Source organism: Elephas maximus, chromosome 24 (assembly GCF_024166365.1).
Source record: "Elephas maximus indicus isolate mEleMax1 chromosome 24, mEleMax1 primary haplotype, whole genome shotgun sequence".
Taxonomy (NCBI): domain Eukaryota; kingdom Metazoa; phylum Chordata; class Mammalia; order Proboscidea; family Elephantidae; genus Elephas; species Elephas maximus.
Window position 1 is genome coordinate 32,544,491 of NC_064842.1, and position 20,661 is coordinate 32,565,151.

At 42.0% G+C, this 20,661-nt stretch overlaps 1 protein-coding gene across 1 annotated transcript in view; it reads right to left on the minus strand.

The window, feature by feature from the left end:
- Positions 1 to 6,163: 6,163 nt before the first annotated feature.
- Positions 6,164 to 20,661, minus strand: part of DISC1 (DISC1 scaffold protein) — a 417,270-nt gene continuing 402,772 nt past the window's right edge. The window contains exons 12-13 of the mRNA XM_049868319.1: positions 18,630 to 18,748; positions 6,164 to 11,171 (exon numbers count right to left, since the gene is read on the minus strand). Of these exons, the coding sequence (XP_049724276.1) occupies positions 11,063 to 11,171; positions 18,630 to 18,748 (228 nt within the window). The 3' untranslated portion in view covers positions 6,164 to 11,062. The remainder of the gene's footprint in view (positions 11,172 to 18,629; positions 18,749 to 20,661) is intronic.

Genomic DNA, 20,661 nt, shown 5'->3' on the forward strand with positions numbered 1-20,661 from the left:
CTCAAGTAATCATGGGCTGTCAGTTTTCTCCTTTTCCTCTGAAGAGGCAATACAACAAAACAAACAGAAATCTAAATAATGAAAGCCCCAAGTGGAAAGTATTAATAAAAATTAGGAAAATAGGTCACTGGAGTTGGGAAGGGGATGGAGGCAAAGAGAACGGCAAAGTCTAGGAGGGTCATATAGAAAAGCACCTTTGGGAAAGAGAATGAAAGCAAGGTAATTCCCAGGAGCCTGAATCTGCATCCCCACATTGCACAGGGGCTTACGGTGTGAAGTGAGTTCCAGTGGGGAGGGGAGTCTGCTGGCATAAGGTTATCCCAAGCAAAGCTCAGGCTGCTATGCAATTCTGCATATCAGGGAGGGTATTTTTCTAACATGGTGTAACCTTGGTGCTTACACAGAGTTCCCCCTCAGCAATGCTGTGCCCAGCAGTTTAAATAAAACTTAAAGCACTCTCCATCTCAAGCAGTCAAGTTCCTCTGAGTGCCTGAGACCACCATACGGGCGGAGAAGATGGTTAACAGAACCACAAAAGGAAACACTCCTCTTTATACTAAAAAAAAATCAACCTGAATTGGCAAGTACATCTCAGTGCAACTGGTTTCTTCTCTCTGCCCCTGGGTTTATAGTTCTGTCAAGACAATTTGCTGGGCCACAGTCTTGCAAAGGGATTGGACAGTTTGCTATGCAAATAAGGTGCAAATCAGATGATTGCAGCCTACCAAAGGAATTGATCAATACATGGTCTTGGTGGGAAGTTGCTGTTGTTGTTGTTTTTGTTAGGTACTGTCTAGTCAGTTCCAACTCATAGAGACCCTACCATACAACAGAATGAAACACTGCCTGCTCCTGTGCCATCCTCACAATCGTGGCTATGTTTGAGCCCATTGTTGCAGCCACTGTGTTAATTCATCTCATTGATGGTCTTCCTTTTTTTCACTACCCTCTACTTTATCAGGCAGTATGGTTTTCTCCAGGGAGTGGTCCCTCCTGATAGCATGTTTTCTTCTCCTTTTGAGTCATGTCACATCAGCAAATGAAGGTCCTAAAAGCTTTACTCCATTCATGTCATTAAGGCTGACCCTACTTTGAGGAGGCAGCTTTTCCCCAGTTGTATTTTGAGTGTCTTCCAGCCCGAGGAGCTCATCTCCTATCACTATATCAGACAATGTTCTGCTGCTATTCATAAGGTTTTCACTAGCCAATTTTTTTCAGGAGTAGGTTGGCAGGTCCTTCCTCCCAGTCTGTGTCAGTCTGGAAGCTCTGCTGAAACCTGTCCACCATGGGTGATCCTGCTTGTATTTGAAATACCAGTGGCATAGCTTCCAGCATCACAGCAACACCCAAGTCACCACAGTACAACTGACAGACGAGCTAATTCCACAGAGGTTGAAGGGGACCTTATTACCATTAAGAAGAAGAACCTGGAGTGGAGCACATCCTTTGGACCAGTTGTCTCTATGCCCAAAACCTCCTAGACCCAGGAGAAAGAAAGCTGTAATACTGAAGATGGCACAAGATGGCAGCTATATAGGACCAGCAGAAGCACTGGACTGGTGGAGGCATGGGACCACCAGTTGGCTGCAGTGGGCTTGCCCCAAGATTGTGTATCAATTTGGCTGGGCCATGATTCTGAGTGTTTTGGCAGTCATATAATATTGTGATCACTTCCTTGTTGAGAGTTCATATGTGATCACCCCATGATAGGATCTGCTGTGAGTAGTCAATCAGTTGAAAGAGAGTTTCCTTTGGTGTGTGGCCTGCATCAAATATATAGGCGGACATTCTGGCAAGGCTCAGGGGCTTTTTGCTTGCACCGGATACTGCAGCTGACTCCTGTTCGTCTGACCTCTGGTTTTTGGGACTTCAGCTAGCAGCTTACCCGTGGTCTTCCCTTAGGGTTCATCATTTTTCACAGCCTGTGAGCAAGAGCCTTGCTCTCTGACCTGCGGATCTTGGGTTCGCCAGCCCCTGCAGCTACATGTATCAGGAGAAGCCTCTGTCCTGACCCATGGACTTGGGATGTTCCAGCCTGTACAACCATGTGAGCCATTTCCTTGATATAAATCTCTCTCCATATATATATTTATATGCTTTGCTGGTTTTGCTTCTCTAGAGAACCCAGCCTAAGACAGCAAGCAAGAGCTAAGCGCCTTCAGGGAGGAAGCCTGCTGGCTAAGTCGGGTGCCTCTGGGCGTTTAGCTGTGGAGCCAAAGGAGCTGCAGCACTAGCCTGAGAGGGGCCGGAGGCAGAGGCCAGATTTGAATGGGGCCCTGTGGCAGAGGCCAAGCCCAGCAGGGCTCAGTGACAGTAGGCTCAAGTGAAGGGCCTGCCTGCAGGCATAGCTGAGAAGTTGCTGAGAGCTGTCTTGGTTGGAAGCTGTCCTGACGAACTGTACCCTGTCTCCTGTTATTCCTGTTACTTCCAAATTGACCCTGATCCCAAGTTGTAGCCTGTTAACTTCCCTAATAAACCACATAATTGTGAGTATTGTCTGTGAGTTCTGTGTGGTCATTGCAACGAATTACTGAACACAGCAGAGAAATAGAGAGTGTCATAGGGACAGAGGTGGGGAGCTAGGGTCAGAAATGGTGAACAAGTTGGAGATGGGAGTTATGTCTGACCTCCACGTCATAGAAGGCAGCTTTGGGCTGATTGTGGCGCTCATTCCTCCCATTGAAGTTAAACAGGTTCTGACTACTACTGCATTACAGATGGGCGCAGTGTCCTTGACCGAGTTCATCTCCTTTTGGATTGTGTTCTTGCCTTATGGTAGCAGTGTTCCTAATCTTTAACAGCATGTATACTTTGTGGTGCTTTATTTTTTTAACAAAAGCCTTTCACATATGCACTCTGTTGAGTCTTTCCACAACACTATAAGGCAGCTTTTATTATCGCCAACTTCATTTTGCAATTGTCGAAACTAAGAATTGAGAAGACAATGATTTGCCCAAAGTCACACAACTGGCAAGTGGAAAAATGACTTCAGTCCAGGCTTTTAACATTTAAATCCTGGATTCTTCCACAACCCCACACTTTTTGTCTGCGGACAAAAGAACCTGGGCATAGACCAACAAGAACAGTACTGAAGGGGATCAGAAAATACAGCTGCAGAGTCAAGACACTGCTCATCTTAAATGATGGGCATTGCCCCAGCTGTGATTGGCCTGAGGGAGTTATTGTGGAGGTAGTCATGATGAGAGTGGTACACCACACCATCAATTCACCAATCAATACCTGGTCAGGAATTAACCCAATGAAGGGATGGACTGCTTGCACGTCTGTTAATGAGCTTCAATTCTCTACCTAATGCAAATTTCATTTCACCTGCAGCACTCTTACCTTTTGTTCCAGTAGTCTCACCCCTGGGGATTTCTCCTAAGGACATAATTCAAAGGAAAGAAAAAGCTATATGCATAAAGATGTCATTGAGGCATTATCTATAACAGCAAAGTGTTGGAAGAACTTAATGTCCAATTATAAGGGAATACCTAAGTTATTAGATATTTGATAGAATATTATGCAGCAATAAAAACAATGATTATACTGATTATATAGCAAAATGGAAAATACCCAAATATTAAGCATAAAAAGCAGAATTAAAAAATATATTCACAGTTCAGTAAAAATGTTCTTATATGGACAAAGGCCAGAAAAATGAATATGGTGGGTTACGTATGAAACTTTTTCAAACATTTCCTTTAAATGTTGTTTTTAATAAATAAAAATCATACAAAAACCTATTGCCATTGAGTTGATTCTGATTCATAGCGACTGTATAGGACAGAGTAGAACTGCCCCATAGGGTTTCCAAGGAGTGGCTGGTGAATTCGAACTGTGACCTCTTGGTTAATAACCGAGCACTTAACCACTATGCCACAATCATATAGGAAATACGAAGTAACAAATGAGTATTGCTCAACATTAACTGAACTGCCATGTGTGCGTGCACGTGTGCGTGTGTGCCTGTGTGTGTTTGTGTAGTCTAATGATTTATCATGTAGATTTCAAACTGAGAGTCCTGGAGTCAACACTAAAATTTTTCATTACTTGCTAAATGATTTTCTCTAAGCTTTTTAATGTCTATACTCATAAGTTCATTTATAGGAAGAACAGTTTTTATAGTAGGAGTTCAATAAATTTTTCTTGAGTGAATGAATAAATGGACAATGGAAAGAGATCAAATCCCTAGGACGGATGTGAGCTTTGTTTCTGATGAACCCTTCAAAGTCTTGAGAAAGGGAGGGGTACACAATGTCGCCCTGAGTTGGGGCTGACTGTAGGGTAAGTGCCTGAATGTAGAATTGCTAGAAGGGACAACTAACGACAACTTCAAGAAGTCAGCTTGCGCTGTAGTAATGAACAGCGGAGGTTAAGGTATTTCATGAGCTGTGCTCACACTAGCGCCCGCCAACACTTTCTCTCTGCAGTGTGAAAGGGCCTGTGACATGTCCACTTAAAAGCATACCTAAATGAATAAAACCAGTGGTTAAGAGCTTGGCTGCCAACCCAAACGGCAGCAGTTCAAATCCACCAGCTGCTCCTTGGAAACCCTATGGGGCAGTTCTACTCTGTCCTATAGGGTCCTTCTGAGTCAGAATAAACTTGATGGCAATGGATTTGGTTTTTTGTTTGTTTGTTTTGTATAAGTAGATTCTACAAGAAGAGACAGAATGTGACTCCATTTCCCCACTCCCCACTCCTGCCCCACACAACAACCCTCAGATCTCTGATCTAGTGTTCAAAGGAAAGGGGTTTGATCTTATTCCCTAACCAGTAAGGCAGAGAACGGGGTTCCAGAGAGTGCTGAACTGCTTTATTGCTACTAAACTACTGGATGCTGTTGTTCAAGAAAGCGTTAAAACAAAATTCATCCCTTGCCTTTAAAACGATTACAGTGATTAGGGTAATTTGCTTCCAACCTTCAAATCATTTCATCGTAATACATCATATACTTGTCATTTTATCACCAATACCTGGCACATTGTTTGGCATACAAGCAGTGCTGAATAGGGTGTGAACCACACAGGGAGAAAAGCATGGCAGCCACTTAACAGTCTTGTGTGCCCTGCTTGACCCTCAACCCTAGTCCCCAAGACTTTTTTTTCCTTTAAGGAATAATTTCATTTTTTAAATAAGTAAATACATGCACTTAGTCAGAAATTTTAAAAAAGAGCACTATACAGTCATCCAGGTCCTTTTCTACTGATATCTTTGCAGATACAAGTATCTGCGTGTACAAAGATTTTTTTAACAACTGCAGAGAATTCCATGGTGTAGAAGTACCTTAATTTATCTAACCCATCTCCTATTGATGGAAATTCAGGTTGTTTTCCATTTTTGCTCTTACAAACAGTGCTGTAATTGTACATGTACAATTTCACACATGCTCAAGTCCATCTGTAGGATAAGTGCCTAAATGTAGAATTGCTAGAAGGGACAAATGGGAAAATGAATATTGGGGTTACCTAGGCATCTGTGCCCTAGTTAGGATCAGGTAATATTTATAAATTAGTGTATAGGGAATTGACATTTTATGATGACTTCATATCCTAGTTTATTCAATTTATTCATATCCCTTTTTATTCAATTCTTTGCTTGTTTCCTTCAGTATTAAAATTTCCTTCATCTGAAGTCTTATAATTTCTTATTTAAATTTATTCCTACCTGCTTTCTCTTTTTGAGTTCCCTTTGAAAAAGAGTCTTTTACTCTATGTTCTAATTCTTGCTTGTGTATGTAAAAGCTATTGATTTCTATGTGTTAACTGTGTACCCATAAGCTTATTTAATTCCTTTCTTGATGTTAAAAGCTTTTCCATTAATTCTCTGAGGTTTTCTTGCAATTATATAGTCTGTAAATATTAATGTTTTATCTTCTCCTTTCCAAATTGTAACCCTTATCTCTTTTTCTTGCCCTACTGAATTAGCCAGTATTTCCAGTAAAATATTTTCAGTGATTTTAGTGAGTACCCTTGTCTTGCTCCTCACTTTAGTGGTAATGCTAGCTTTTTTTCAATTTCCCCAATTAAGGGGTCTGGAACAAAAAATTCCATGGTTTTCTGATGTTTTGATATGTAAAAATAAATACTGATAAAAGAATTTTAAAGATTTTATTACGAAGGTTTTGTACAATATAAGTAACTGTTAATCACCCTATAACAAAGACGAAACGAATAAGCTTAATAAATTTTTATACCATCCATGCCCCAGAAGACAAAAAAATGATAAGGCGCATTCAGTTTTAATTTTATGTAACAGAAAGTAAACTTCATGAAGCCATAAATTATATGACAAAATTCAAGACTTGATAAAGTGAGGATATTAAAATGATAGCATTAAATTGCAAATACAAGCAGGCATTGACAAATGAGGGGAACGTTGCTTTCTCCACAGCACAGAGTTCGTAGCACTTGAATACTTTCTGGAAAACACCAATTTGATGGGAATTGATGGAGAAACCTGCCCAGCGTCAGGTAGCAAATAGTTGTTCCTGGGATGACTTTTGTGAGTGTATGGGGAAATGTTTAGGTTAGGGTAGAAGTGGGGTCGGGAGGTTTTCTTGAAGCTCATGTGAGCCTAGCCTTCACGGCCTCAGAACATCAGGGCTTACCTGGGTGTGTGTGAGAAGCCTAGGTTTCTCTAGGCCCAGTTTCTCTGACACTCCAGGCAGGACTCCCATAGTTCTCAACCTGGTGAACAAATAAGTTCCAGGGCTCGCAATCCAACACTCTTTAGGAAGAGTAAACCAAAAACCAAACCGATTGCTGTCAAGTTGATTCTGGCTCATTACGGCCCTATAAAAAATAACAAGTAGTTAAAAGCATGGGTGCCTATGTCTGGTTGCATAGTTCTATTTCACTCTACCACTTACCAACTGTGTGCCCCGGGGAAAGTTAATTAACCTTACTGGAAACCACTGGGAACCCTAGTGGTTAATAGCTATGGCTGCTAACCCTAAGGTTGGCAGCTTGAATCCACCAGATGCTCCTTGGAAACCCTATGGGGCAGTCCTACTCTGTCCCTAGAGGGTCACTATGAGTCAGAATCGACTTGACAGCAACAGTTTTGGTAAGGTTCAGTTTTCTCCTCTACAAATACCCACCTCATAAGGTTTAAATGGTGCAAATAGTTAACGCACTGGGTTGCTAACAGAAAAGTTCGAGATTCAAGTCCACTCAGGTGCCTGAGAAGAAAAGCCTGACAATTTACTTCTGAAAAATCAGCCACATAAAATCCTATGAAGCACAGTTCTACTTTGACATACATGAGTCGGAGTCGATTTGATGGCAATTGGCACTGGTAAGGTTTAAAGGAGAAAACATGACTGCAAAGGGCTTTGCACGGTGACTGGCACATAGCTAGCACTCATACTTGTGAATGCTTACATGTTCTTGGGGTGAAGAAACCAGACTGATGGCAGAGGAAGAAAAGTTCCAGATACCACATACTGATTGATTGGGGGGAAGATCAATTCAATCTTGAAATTTCACAAAACTGGAAAGAACTGAGTGTGTTCCTGATTTTGGACATGCCCTGACTCAGAGGCTGATGAAAGAGAGTTGAGGGCTCATTTGAAAGATCAGCTTCTCTGATGGCTGCCCCAGAGCTAAAATTAAAGCTCTGTTTTGGATTAAACTGCAGCTGGACCTGAAATCTTCACTTCTGCTGTTCTGTAAAGACAATTCAGCTTCTAGTAAAAGTTTAACTGGTTGTAGCACAGAAAGGACCAAGTATCAAGACTTTAGCTTGTGTGAAGAATTGTTTGTTAAGAGATGTTTGTCAAGCATGTTCATGCAGCTCAGTCTAAGAAGAATGCCTTGTTCAAACACGTTCCCAGAGGCTAGGAAATAGAATTGATAATGTTAATTAAAGTTGTAGTTTAATGCCCCACTTGAAAGTTTTTGCTATGTATCCCCTTTTGTGCCTGCTGACACATAGTCTTTGTTTGCTCCACCTGAGGAAAACCTCACTGTTCTCCCTGCAATTTTGAATACTGCGGCATCCTGCTTGGATACTAAGGTATACCCCAATTCGCGAATCCCTATATTCCGTAATATAACTTTTTGCTTTCACCTCTAACAGAGTGTAAGACTGATGCTTCGCCATGACAGCAGGCAGTGGAATGTATTACTTAATGCTCCTACATTGTCACAGTGAAGCCAGACTCTGCAAGTCAATATGTACTTTTGTTTGTGGTTCTTGGCTGTCTCCATAAAAGCTAAAGTTTTTATGGTTGTTGTTTTATTGCTTTTACGTTAAAGTCTTAACCTTTCTTGGATATTTTTCTGTTGCCCTGGCAAAAAAGGCCCTATATTATTGTTTGGGATACAAAGTCCTGGGTCTTCTGAGGTCAAAATAGCTGAAGAGAGAGGGCTTGTCCAGGGAAGGCCGTGTCACCAGAGTAAACACCCTTGCCTTTCATGGCGTTCTTAGACGACTTGAAGACCAAGCATAGATAAGTTGCAGCTTGTGGATGAAGCATCTTTGGTCTGACCCAATACCTAAACTTAGGCTTCTCAGCAAGGGGAACTCAAAGGAACAAGCTACTGGAGGTACCAGGGGCCCTGATTTGGGGCAGACTCAGAGCAGTTATTAGTTTTCACAATTTTCAAATATATCATGTCTTCACAGAATTATTTCATGATGTTGTCTTTTGTATAAATACTTGGGCTAATGATTGTTAAGACGTCTTGTGTCTAGGGAGTCTTTTTAAAAAGATAAATGTCAAAATAGGAATTCATTTTTGGTAATATGGTCAGTCCTGACTCTTCCCAAGTTCTGCTTCACTGGAATTAATTCAAGGATTCCAAGTGCCATGCGATGAGTACGTATTTTTTTTTTAGACACTATGAATAATTCAGGAATTTGGTCCATCATCGAAAAACCAAAATTTTAGGAAGAAAACTAATGATTTATTATTAAAATATGTATATTCACAAAAAGCTCAAAAGAAAACACAAGCAGCAAATCGGTTCCATGGTCCCACAGCTAACTGCTGGTCCTTGACTGAGGACAGACACGGTGCACATGGTAGGGCTGGCAAAGTACTGACTGCCTTACAGAAATGACAGAGTGACTTCAGGAAATGACAATCATGTTCTCATGTCCATGGATCCTAGTGAAGGCAGAAACATCACAATCCCTGAAATACAGATGAGAGTAGAAGCCCCAAAAGAACAATTAATTGATTATACTTAGTAAACTGGGGCATATATTTATTAAGCACACTAAAAAAGTTGGATTAAAAAATAATAATAATTAAACAAACAAATAAAAAAACACCGTCACCCTCCAGTCGACTCAGACTCATAGCGGCCCCATGCGTGAGAGTCAAACTGTGCATCCACTGGGTTTTCAATGGTTGATATTTCAAGTAGATTGCCAGGCATTTCTTTCAGGCACCTCTGGGTAGACTCGAATCTTTCGGTTAGCAGCTGAGTGCATTAACTGTTTGCACCACCTGGGGACTCAATACACACATGTAAGTGATATAAATCAGTGTTTGCACTAGTATTTCCCTAGAGAATGCAGTGTTGCACAACACTACCTCAGTGAGCTAGTAATAGGTGTTACATAGAAAAACAAAGAATCCATGATCCGTTAAACTTGGGACTTTCGAGCTGGACAAAATCGAACGCATTTCTTTAGTATAGAGTCTTGCATAAACTTTAATACACTAAGGTGCCTATGGATCTCCCAGCTGAAATTACAGGCATGGCATATTTCCCAGTTTCATCAGAAAGGGGTTCCCTTTGCTTGTGGAGCATCTCTAGGGGGCCATCTTCCTCAGTGCACTTTGGGAGGGGCTGCCTAATGGGACTTAGCCTGTTTTGCAGCTGCCTCAACAGGGGTCCAGGCTGGGCCAAAGGCACAGCACAGCAGGGGCCTGTGACGCCCTTCCCGCCTGGACAGACAAGGCCCTGCGCTCAGGATCTGTCTCCAAGCCCATTTCCTGCCTGGCTCCAGTGATATTGATTTGGGTGGAAAATAGGAGTGGCTCAAAACTTTATATGCGCCATCCCGTCTGTCCACTTCCCCTCTCCCCTGGAGCCCACACTGCAGGTGAATTGCCAAATGACGCCCAGGGACCCGGTCTGTAGAGCCATTTATTCCTACAAAAGGAAAACTAAAAGGGTGTGCATCATGAAGAGGCTGTTACTACTGAAACCAACCAAAAAACCAAACCCGCTGCCACTGAGTCGACTCTGACTCCTAGCAACCCTATAGGACAGAGTAGAACTGCCCCATAGAGTTTCCAAGGACTGCCTGGTGGATGCAAACTGCCGACCTTTTTGGTTAGCAGCTGTAGCTCTTAGCCACTAAAGACGGTGGTAAACCACAGACGTAAGGTGAAGAGCTAATCCCAAATTCTGGAGTTAATTAGTTTTCCTACCACATGTCTCTGGAGTCCCTGGGTGATGTGAATGGATAAGGCTCCACTACTAATGGAAAGGCTGGAGGTTCGAACCCAACCAGCGAGGCCCGGGAAGGCAGGTCTAGCCATGTGTGTCTGAAAGGTCACATTCTTGAAAACCCCGTGGAGCAGTTCTACTCTGCACACATGGGGTCACCATGAGCTGGAGTCGACCAGATGGCAACTGGTTGTTTGTTTAATCATGTGCCTCCAGGACAGGGTAACAACTAGGGTGGAGGAGACTAGTGTTACGCTTCCTTTTTATAGACTCTCTAATCAGAAAATATTTTAGCTGCTGCAAAAAAGCAAGATGGTCTGGAAAAAGAAACATTCTAGCGCTTTCAAATGGGAAGGTTTTCAAATCCAGAGCAGGACGCTCCCAGTTAGTGACAGGGCAAAAAAGCTCTGACAGTTGAAAGTCAGCAAAGTGTTCCCCCACTCCCCATTCCAGTTTGCAGACGCCCATCCCGGCCTCAGAGAAGGAATGTGACCTGCTCCTCCCCAGGGAGAACTCCAGGCTCCATGTCCTCATGACCGATTCAGGCACATCAGATGCAAGGGGGCGCTGAGAGGGTCTGTGAGGACAAGGGCCCACCTTCCTGTTCCCTCCCAGCAGCCTCAGGCCTGTGCCTCCGATGCCAGCTGTCACGAGGGAAGCTGCGCCTCCTTTTCGCCTGCCTCCCTGGCTGGCTGGAGCTGCAGGATCATGGCCTGCAGAGTCTCCTTCACCGTCTGCAGCTCCGTCCTGAGGGACTGTGCCTGTCGTTAAGGAAGGCATCTGCAGCACTGCGTGCCTGCTGGAAACAACTGGGCACTGCCGTCTCATCTAATTGCAGTTTCAAGTTCTTCCAAATTGTAGGAATTAAATATTAATACATGTTTTACATTTCTTCTTTTAAGAGCAACTGTAATTTCTACAAGGCCTGAGGTTAAACTGTTTCAAGTAAGGTTTCAAAGAAGAAAAGGAAGAGTCAGCCCTTAGGCTGATGCAGTCGGGTCAGGTAGGGTGCCGCTCAATGGAACAGCCCCAAACTGGTGCAGCTGTCAGATCCAGGTGCTCTTTTAGGTCAAAGGGGCCTGATGCTTGAAATGAGAACTTCCTCGAGAGAGCCAGGATTTGGGGCCACCATTGGGACAGAGAGGCACACTGGACTGGATTCAGACTCATGAATTCTGGTCCCTACTCTGTTCCGTACCATCACTGTGAGTCGGAATCGACTGGACAGTAACGGATTTGGTTTGCTTTTTATTCAGCCCTTAAGCAGACTTGCACCTTGTGCAAATCACTTTGGACCTCAGTTTTCCAATGAAATGATGCCTTCCAAATCCCTCTAGGCTCTAACCTGATGGGATCTGTTATTATATTCACCCCCACCCCCCCACACCCCCAGCTGAAAATCCACTGGTGTCGAGTCCATTCCAACTCACAGCGACTCTACAGGACTGAGTAGAACTGCCTCATAGGGTTTCCAAGGAACGCTTGGTGGATTCAAACTGCTGATCTTTTGGTAAGCAGCCAAATGTTTAACCACTGTACCACCAGGGCTCCATTATATCCCCAGGTACGCATATAATAGCCCCCAGAGTACTCAAGACTTGATGGGGAGGGGGGCTTGCACTCTCAGGGTTCGTTTGTTTGTTTTCCCTTAAACCACTGGGCTTTTTGTTTCCTAGTATGTAAATAGTTTCCCACATAGAGAAAACAATCACAGAAAATTTTGCAAATAGTAATCTAGAATAAATAAGGCTCTCGCCCTCTTAAGAAGCAGTCTCTCTACTGAGTTTTTAAGAAGGAGAAGTGTCACCAACAGTGTTTTTCCTGTCTACACATAGTAAGGCTCTGTTGTCCTTTCCTTTTGTAACTGCAGTCAGAGTAACTCTAAGTACAGGTAAGAGATTGAAGTCCTTTAATTTAGCAAGCAAACAAATTCAAACTCATCTCACAGGAACAAAAGGAAAAGTGCAAATATGTTGACACCATTTTCATATTGTTAAATCGTCACACTAGGTCACACACCACATAAATGTTACTAGATAACAGATGGAGAAAACTCCAAAAGCTTAGGGAACAGCAGCTTGCAGAAATCATACTGCTTTTAGACCTTCTACAACGTTATTTTATTTAAGTACAACGTCAATGCAATGTCAAGAGAAAAAGACACCCTTAGGTTATGACTGCAGCAAACTTCCCTTTTTTAAACAAGAACTCCAGAGTATCATGGGAGTTATGGAAATGACCTTCTCCTGAGCAGAAATGCTGAACCACCCTGAAAAGCCTTCTGGCAGCTTTTTATCCTCCTGAAGCTTCACCAGACTTCAACATTTATATAATTTACATACATTTAGTAAGATGGTTCATTCCTTCCACTTACACTTGAGGAGGACTGGGGTGGGATGGGGGTGTATGGGAGGAAGGAATCCAATATTTGTCATTTTTTTCCCCTTTTTAAGAGGCTGCATTCTCCTCCATTTCTTTGGATAGCTTGACTAATCTTTAGTGAAAAGCCTTTGAATTTATATAAGCAAAAGCATTAAGTGGTCCCAGACCAAATACCTGGCTGCAGTTGAATCACAAAGTTATGCCACATTTATAACGAGTATGCACGGAGCTGAAGCAGTTTATGAATCCTGACAAACTCCTGAGGTTTAATTACCTTTGATACGTAGCCTGGGACTACATGCGGCTATTTGTAATATGCTAAATTATTACAAAGGTTTTAGACAGAGAAATTAAGCCAAAATGAGATGCTTCTTTAAAAAACACTCATAAAATTTCTAGCACAGGGAGAACAAACTGAAAAGGTTTAAAAAAAGAGAGAACAAGATAGAAGCCACTTTGCAGAAACGGACTGTTACATAACAAAAAATAACACTTTAGCCCCTCGCTTCAACAATCTCTGCTACACCTAAGAATCAGAAGACCTGGATTTGAGGATGAAACTCACCAGTTACGTTTAACGTAACAGACGTAACAAATGCCCTAGGCTATTCCTAAGCAAAAACCCACTACCATAGCATCAATTCTGACTCATAGTGACCCTGTAGGACACAGCAGAACTGCCCATAGAGCTTCCAAGAAGCGGCTTGTGGATTCAAACTGCCAACATTTTGGTTAGCAGCTATAGCTCTTAACCACTGCGCCACCAGGGCTCCAAGGAGGTCTAGACATCTGAAATCCTGGAAACCTCACTTGTGAGCCAATCGTTTGATTCTAATCAAAATAATTAAATTCATGCTTTTATTTACAAAATATCTCTCTCTAGCCAACACACCTGCATAATTCCTTACTAAATGTGAGTTCCAAAACATTTCGAAAGTACCGAAATGGGAGAGTTAGGCTAAAATATGCAGTTGAAAAAAAAAAAAAAAGCAGATTGTAGACCAGTTTGTAAGGAAGGATTCTAATTTTGCAAAAAAGAAAAAAGATAAGACTATAGAGATATGCCATTTATGCCTAGGGAATGTTTTAGGAGGGCGTAGTGGTGAGTTCTGGGAATCAGTGCCGGGAGGGAAACAGCCTTTTTATTTCATACTTCTGTAACATTCACAACAGACCTGTATTACTTTCCTATTTAAATCCATGTTTATAAAATAATGTAGATCGAACATTTCCCCATTAAGCAGTGGAGGAAATGAGGGTAGAGACCCTCATTCATTCATATCTTCAAATATTCACTGAGCTCCTACTATGTGCTAGAAAATGTTCTGGGCACTGGCAGTATAAGAGTGAACCAAGCAAATCACTGCAGGCATGGAGCTTGAATAACAGTGAGTGGAGCAGAGAAGAAACACACAAGGACATGTATGTGGTATGTCCTGCACTGCTAAGCGCTATAGAGTGAGCTGGGAACCACAAAGGGTTTGGAGCAGAGGGGTGACACAATTGCTCTGGCTGCTGTGTTGAGAATAAAGGAAATAAGGGAAGAACATGAAGAGATAAGTTAAGAGGTTATTGCAATAATTCAAGCAAGAAAAGGTCACGGCTTGGACAGGGTGGTGGCCATGCAGGCGGTGAGAAGCGGTCAGATTCTGGATATATTTTGAAGATACAGCCAATAGCATTTGGTGACCGATTGGATGTGGAATGTGAAAGAAAGAAAGGCATCAAGGATGGCTCCCAGATTTGGGATCTGAGCAATGAACTGGGAAACGAAACTGGCAATTCATTGAGATAGAGAAGACTAGGAATGAGTGGAGGTTCTGGAGTGGTGGGAGAGAAAGAGGGGAAATTTGTGTTTGGACACGTTAAGTTGGGGAAGCCTATTAGTCAACCAAGTGGAGACGTTGAGTGGGAAATAAATATGAGATACACACATTTGGAGGTACGTTTGGTGCAATCTGAAAAAGTTGAACCAAACAAGTATTTTTTTGTTATGTTCCTAAAGAGATGCGATGCTTATGCGTGTGCCTGGATGTACTTAGAGTCCTCGCATGCCATCAGCCACCACCAAAACGAATCAATCGGGCACCACGCATTCCAAATAAGCAGGGAGAATAGGACTGTGTCAGGGTTTCCCGGATATGGATGTAAATAGAACCACGAACAGAATCAGTCTTCCCCATCTCACCTATTACTCAGAGGCAGCAGAGCTGCCCCGGGGGCTTTCCACTGAAGCATGCCAAAAATGTCCAAATCCTAGATGCACTTTTTTTTTTTTTTCCTTTAAAGAGTGTTGGAGAAGTTGAAGAAGTAGAAAAAAAGAGAAAACCCCTGCATAAGCATCCACCGAATCTAGATGGTTTTCAGGTAAAGTGTTTTGAATGTGGAGGAGTCATTACATACACTCAAAATATCTATCAAAACATAACTGCTAATTAAGAACTAAAATGACTGTGAAATTGTACTAGAGACTCAGAAGAACGCTTCTGGAAATCTGGGGCTGACAGGCAGTGAAGTAACATTCCCGTCCTCTCCTCAGACACCAGGAGTGAGTCACCATACTGCCGCTGGCTCCCAATTAATGGTGCAGACTGCGTTCAGACACTCAGCCCTCGGAAGCTGACTGGTTTGTGTTGTTATTTGGTCATGCTACATGTAATTCAGTGGACCTGTCAGAGTGATGAAGAGACATGCCCTGTTTGCTCCCCTCCTCAGATTTGTCAATCCCATGTCTTCTATGTAAAAGCAGGAGGTCCCCAGCAGACCACCTGTAGCTCCAATATGAAGCCAGAACGCCAAGAGGACCAGTTTGGAAACTCAACCCCACCGCCAATCACTAGCCCATTCCTCTCTGAGACCACACTAACAATGCTGACTCATATGCATGGCTTGTGCAAACGCTCAGTGGCTCCCACACGAGGAATGAAAACCAACAGCACCCAGGGCCTGAATCTTCTAATGTGAACTTAGATTTATCGGGTTTACTCTGTGTCATAGGTACAGTAGATTCTGGCAGAGCCCTTAACGGCATCAAACAAAATGCTACACTCTGTGCAATTCTTTAGTATTGTGGGAGACAAGCTGTTTCTTTCAACCACCCTCAGCTTTGTTTCTTTGATCAAAAATGGAAACACAGACCAGTCAGTCTGACTGGAAGAATCTGGCAGCCTCTTTGAATCTCTAAATAAATTCTAATGGGAAACAAGGACTTTGGTTTGTGTAGGGGTGCCTCCACAGAGCCCTGCAAATACATCTTTCTATCTTAAGGCACTATGTTCCACTCACATGCAAGTGCCTCTGTGTACAAGTTCAAAGACACCTTCTGTGTATTTATTCCTGATCAGTGACAACAAAACTGGAGCTTCAAAGAAAAGCCTGGGTGGAAATCTACATTGTAGTGTAGACTTTTTTGGGGGAGGGGGGTGCTGACTTTAGTATGTAAACCAGTTCCCAATACGTTCCCAATATGTCTCCAGTTAGCAAGGATCAGCAAAAGTCTAAAAAAAAATTCACTTCAGTAAAATACTTTTACTATGGCTTTAATTTTTTAAGCAACTTTACGTTCCACAGAACAAATCTGTCCATTTACTTACAGGCGTAGCTACTGTCTTATGGACCAAGGAGGATCCTTGGGTTTGTGGTCGGAAGATGCTGCCATTCATTAGAAATGATCTTGGACCAGCCAAGTAATCCGTAAGCCTCAGCTTTCTCAACTTCAATGTCAGGTAGGGATAATAATCCATATCTATAGCATTTTTATTAGAATTAAATGATTTTTCATATAAGTCACTGTGTGCTTACTGATTGATTCAAGCGTTTGGTATGAAATAGTTGATTCAACATACCTTGAAAACCTCTTACTTATACACATGATGTGATTTGAGCTTGTGACATAGCCCCTAAGAAAGATGAGACAAATGGATTTAGAGGACAGTTTTCTACCCAAGATAATAAAAGCTCTCATAGAGCAAGCACCACTATATATCAGAATTATATTAAACATACTTTATGAATATAGCTTCATTTAACCCCCACGAAAACCCTAGAGGTATAAGCTATCATCATGATATTACAAATGAGCAAGTTGATGATTAAGGAGTTTTTATAACTTGTCCATGATTCTGCACTACTAGGTCTGGCTTAAATCTGCTGTGGGAAAACTAAAAGGGTCTCATTTAACACTGCTCTGTTCCCTCTCTTTTTTGTTCCCTCTCAGCCTCCTCTCTGCCTCCCCAGTCCTACTAAGGAGAAAACCCAACTCCCTGGAATCAAGCCAACCTTTGAGAACATTTCAAAATAAGAGACCAACACAGATCCTGACTGCAGCTCTCAGGACTGTGACCTGACTCACTTCAAGCCTGAGAAACAGGCCTTTCAGGGATGACCCCCTTTTCTGTGCTGGGGCTAGGGCCTCCTTTCTGTCCATTGGCCCCCTGCACTGCCTTGCTTCTGTGCACTCAGCGACAGTCACATGTTCGTTCACTGGAGGACTTGACCCTTGAGAAGTACTCAAATCTGTGTGACCTCAATGAACTTGGTACAAAAATTTAATCCTTATTCTACCACTTCTTTGGGCAATTTGCTAGTAATGGCTTAAATACATACCAATTTTTCAAGAACCAGGAAATTATGAAGAATAGAATGCCTTTAAAAATCTACCTTGAGCAATGTGAAAATCATCACTGATTAAGTTAAAGAAATGTCCTGCTATGTTTAATAAGCAAGGTTCGAGATTTAAGGTCACAAAAAGGAAGGAAACATATTGCTGAATCCATCATTAAATCTTGGCTCTGAATACATGTGATTAAGATTAATCCCTGACCATTCAAAGATACTTAAACGTACACACACACACACACACACAGGATAAGGTCTGGCAAGAACTGAAATTCTAAAAAGTACAGCAGCAATGAGAAGCAGAGACCAAAATAGCTACATTTTTCACAAATACATCTAATAAAAGCTGTGCTACTGAATAGAAAGGATGAATGAACAGGGAAGTGTTTTTAGCTAGAGAACTGCCAACTTGTGATTAAATAACTGGAAAGATAGATGCAGGATGGAGCTGAAATATCCCGTCATCCATCTGTATATCCATCCGTCTGCCATCAAATAAGCTAACCAGTGACAAACGGACTGTATCCACAGATCAAAATGGAATACATGGTGCTTCGTGTGGCTACATACCTAACCCATGTGTGCTAATGCCATCTTTCTCGCTGGCAGCTAATTTTGATAGAGGCATTTGCAGATGGGACACCAAGGACATTGAATCTAAGTGCAAGAAAATCCTATTGTTGGAAATAGTAATGGACCAGACTGAGCTCAAGCTACACATAGTTAGAAATGGAGAATGAATGGCCCAAAATTCTGTGAGTTTTGATACTCTGCTGCCTGTTCCATGGCAGAAACACACAGTAGAAAAATACAAAGATGGATTTTGGCTTCCTGGTAATGAGAAAATCTTGACAAAATTGAGCCAGTCACACATTTTGGTTCAGGATTCTTCCATCCACAGTCACATAGACCCAGCTTTAAGCCCATTGAACAACTGTATTTTGCCTTGGTTTCATTGGGTGCATGTCTGAACTTCATGGTTAATCTCTAATGGTCAGGTTTAATAATCAAAAACATTGAATTCCTTACTGAAAACCAGAGAGGAAACAGGGAATACTAAATAATCTCAGAGATCCGAGGTGTACTCTGCTATAAATAACAGCTGCATCTATTTGTTTCCATCTGCAGAGGCATGGAAAAATTGTGTTTTTTCTAAGTTCATCTTTTACAAAATAACAGCCTAGCAGGTGCTTAATCTGCAAGATGAAAAGGATATGAATGAGATCTTCATCATGACTATGGATCGCTGTGTGAAGTTGATCTTCTAAGCACAATAACTTCTTGCCTATGGCTTCACATTTTTCTCCAAGTTCTTCAGAAAGGATGTAAGACTCCTGGCCAGAGAAAAAGAAAAAGATTACTGTCAGCTGTAGTCTTTTTCAGGGTGGGAACACAGATAGTACTTTATCAGTGGCACACGAAGGGACGATTTCCCAGCAAAATTTTCCCAGGTTCGGCCCCTCTTCAGTACCTTGTTAGGACCTTTGCCTTCCCTGAAAGTCATTCTTGAGAAGACATGAACCAAATGATGAACTGTGTCTACATAGCTCCACAGGCTATCTCTCTTAACTGCTCAATTCAGTGTGCAAATTCTAATATGTCAGCTCCCAATGTGGATTTATCAAAGGGAAGCCTGAATCTTCCAGCTACAATGTAATAGAAACTCTAACAAAAGTGGGGGGGGGGGCGGTCACAGGAGCAACTGGGCTTACCTGGAAGGGCAAAGGGATACCTTTAGGGGCACAGGCATCAAATAGAGCACTGAACATTGGTTTTCACACTGACCACAGTCTCTGAAAACTAGAGCATTTAGGAGACTTCAAATGCCATGAGGTGTGTGTTATATATACAACCACCATGACCATCGTTGGTGTTAATTTTCCCTCCCTCACTGGAATGTAAGCCCCATAAGGGCAGAGATGGTGGATCTCCACAGCCCCTGGCACAGAGTCTGGCATATGGAAGGTACATGGTATTTGTTTGCTGGATTCATGAACAACTGAGTCTTGGAGGTCTCTCCTTTACACTTATATCCCACCCATCAGCCAGAAGAGTATCCTATTTATGCCACTTTCCTGCTCAAAACCACCACAGAGCAGAGTCCAAACTCTGCCCTTCTGTGACCTGGAACTAAATGTATGCCCTCGACTCTCTCATACCGTTGCCATCGAGTTGATTCTGCCTCATAAGGACCCTAAAGGACAGAGTAGAACTGCCTCATAGGGTTTCCAAGGAGCACCTGGTGGATTCGAACTGCCAACCTTTTGGTTAGCAGCCAAAGTCTTAACCACTATGCCACCAGGGTTTCCGGACTCACCCATACCAGCTAATCTCTGCCAACTGGACTAACTCCATTGTCTTCCCTCTCACTATTTTTCCTGGCCATGCCCTCTCATCCACTCTCCCCTGAAACTCAACCTTTCCTTCAAGTTCTCAAAATAGTAATTCCACTTTATATTGTAACAATTCTGATATGTGTTGTATCCTCTCAAGTAATTGTAAGCTCCTTACGGGCACGAGCCATGGGTTAGTCATTCATCTCAAGGTACCAAGTATAATGGTGGTACATAGAAGGCCACACATTTTTAAAAGAATGGAATAAATAATATCGAGAAAATGAAGAAAGAAAATAGGGAACCTTGGAATAAAGGGAAAGAAAAGAGAAGCAAAAATGAATTAAACTTAATCACACGTAAAAGTAAAATTTTCCCAAGTAATAGTGAAAGACAAGGTATACCAAAAAGAATTTTGCATAAAGGAAAGAAAATATATATTCAGATTAAACTGCACAGTTACTACAAAAGTTACAATTAATGCCCACTAGTAACAACAAAATGCCCAGGTGTGGTAATACTCTGTTAAAAAGTCTTTAGAGATCATGAGCTAGATATTATATCAGAGTCCATGAATAACTATAAAATCTAGATATGTAATTTTGCATTCTCTATGCTATGAGTCAGAATCGACTGACACCAATGGGTCTGATTGGGTTTACATTAACTGTCATTGTTGGCTGCCCTCGAGATGATTCCAACTTATGATGGTAGTGTATATCCCAAAAGGTCAACCATATTAAAATAAAACAGTGTTAATGGAAGCTATTTTAAGTATTGGAGAGGTCTAATATGCTGAAAGTAAAGTGCATACAAGAGAAAAGAAGTCTAATGACAATGGCTTACAATTTCAGGGACATATGGACACAACTAAACAAGAAGACATGCGAAGTCATGAGAAGGTTTGTTCATAA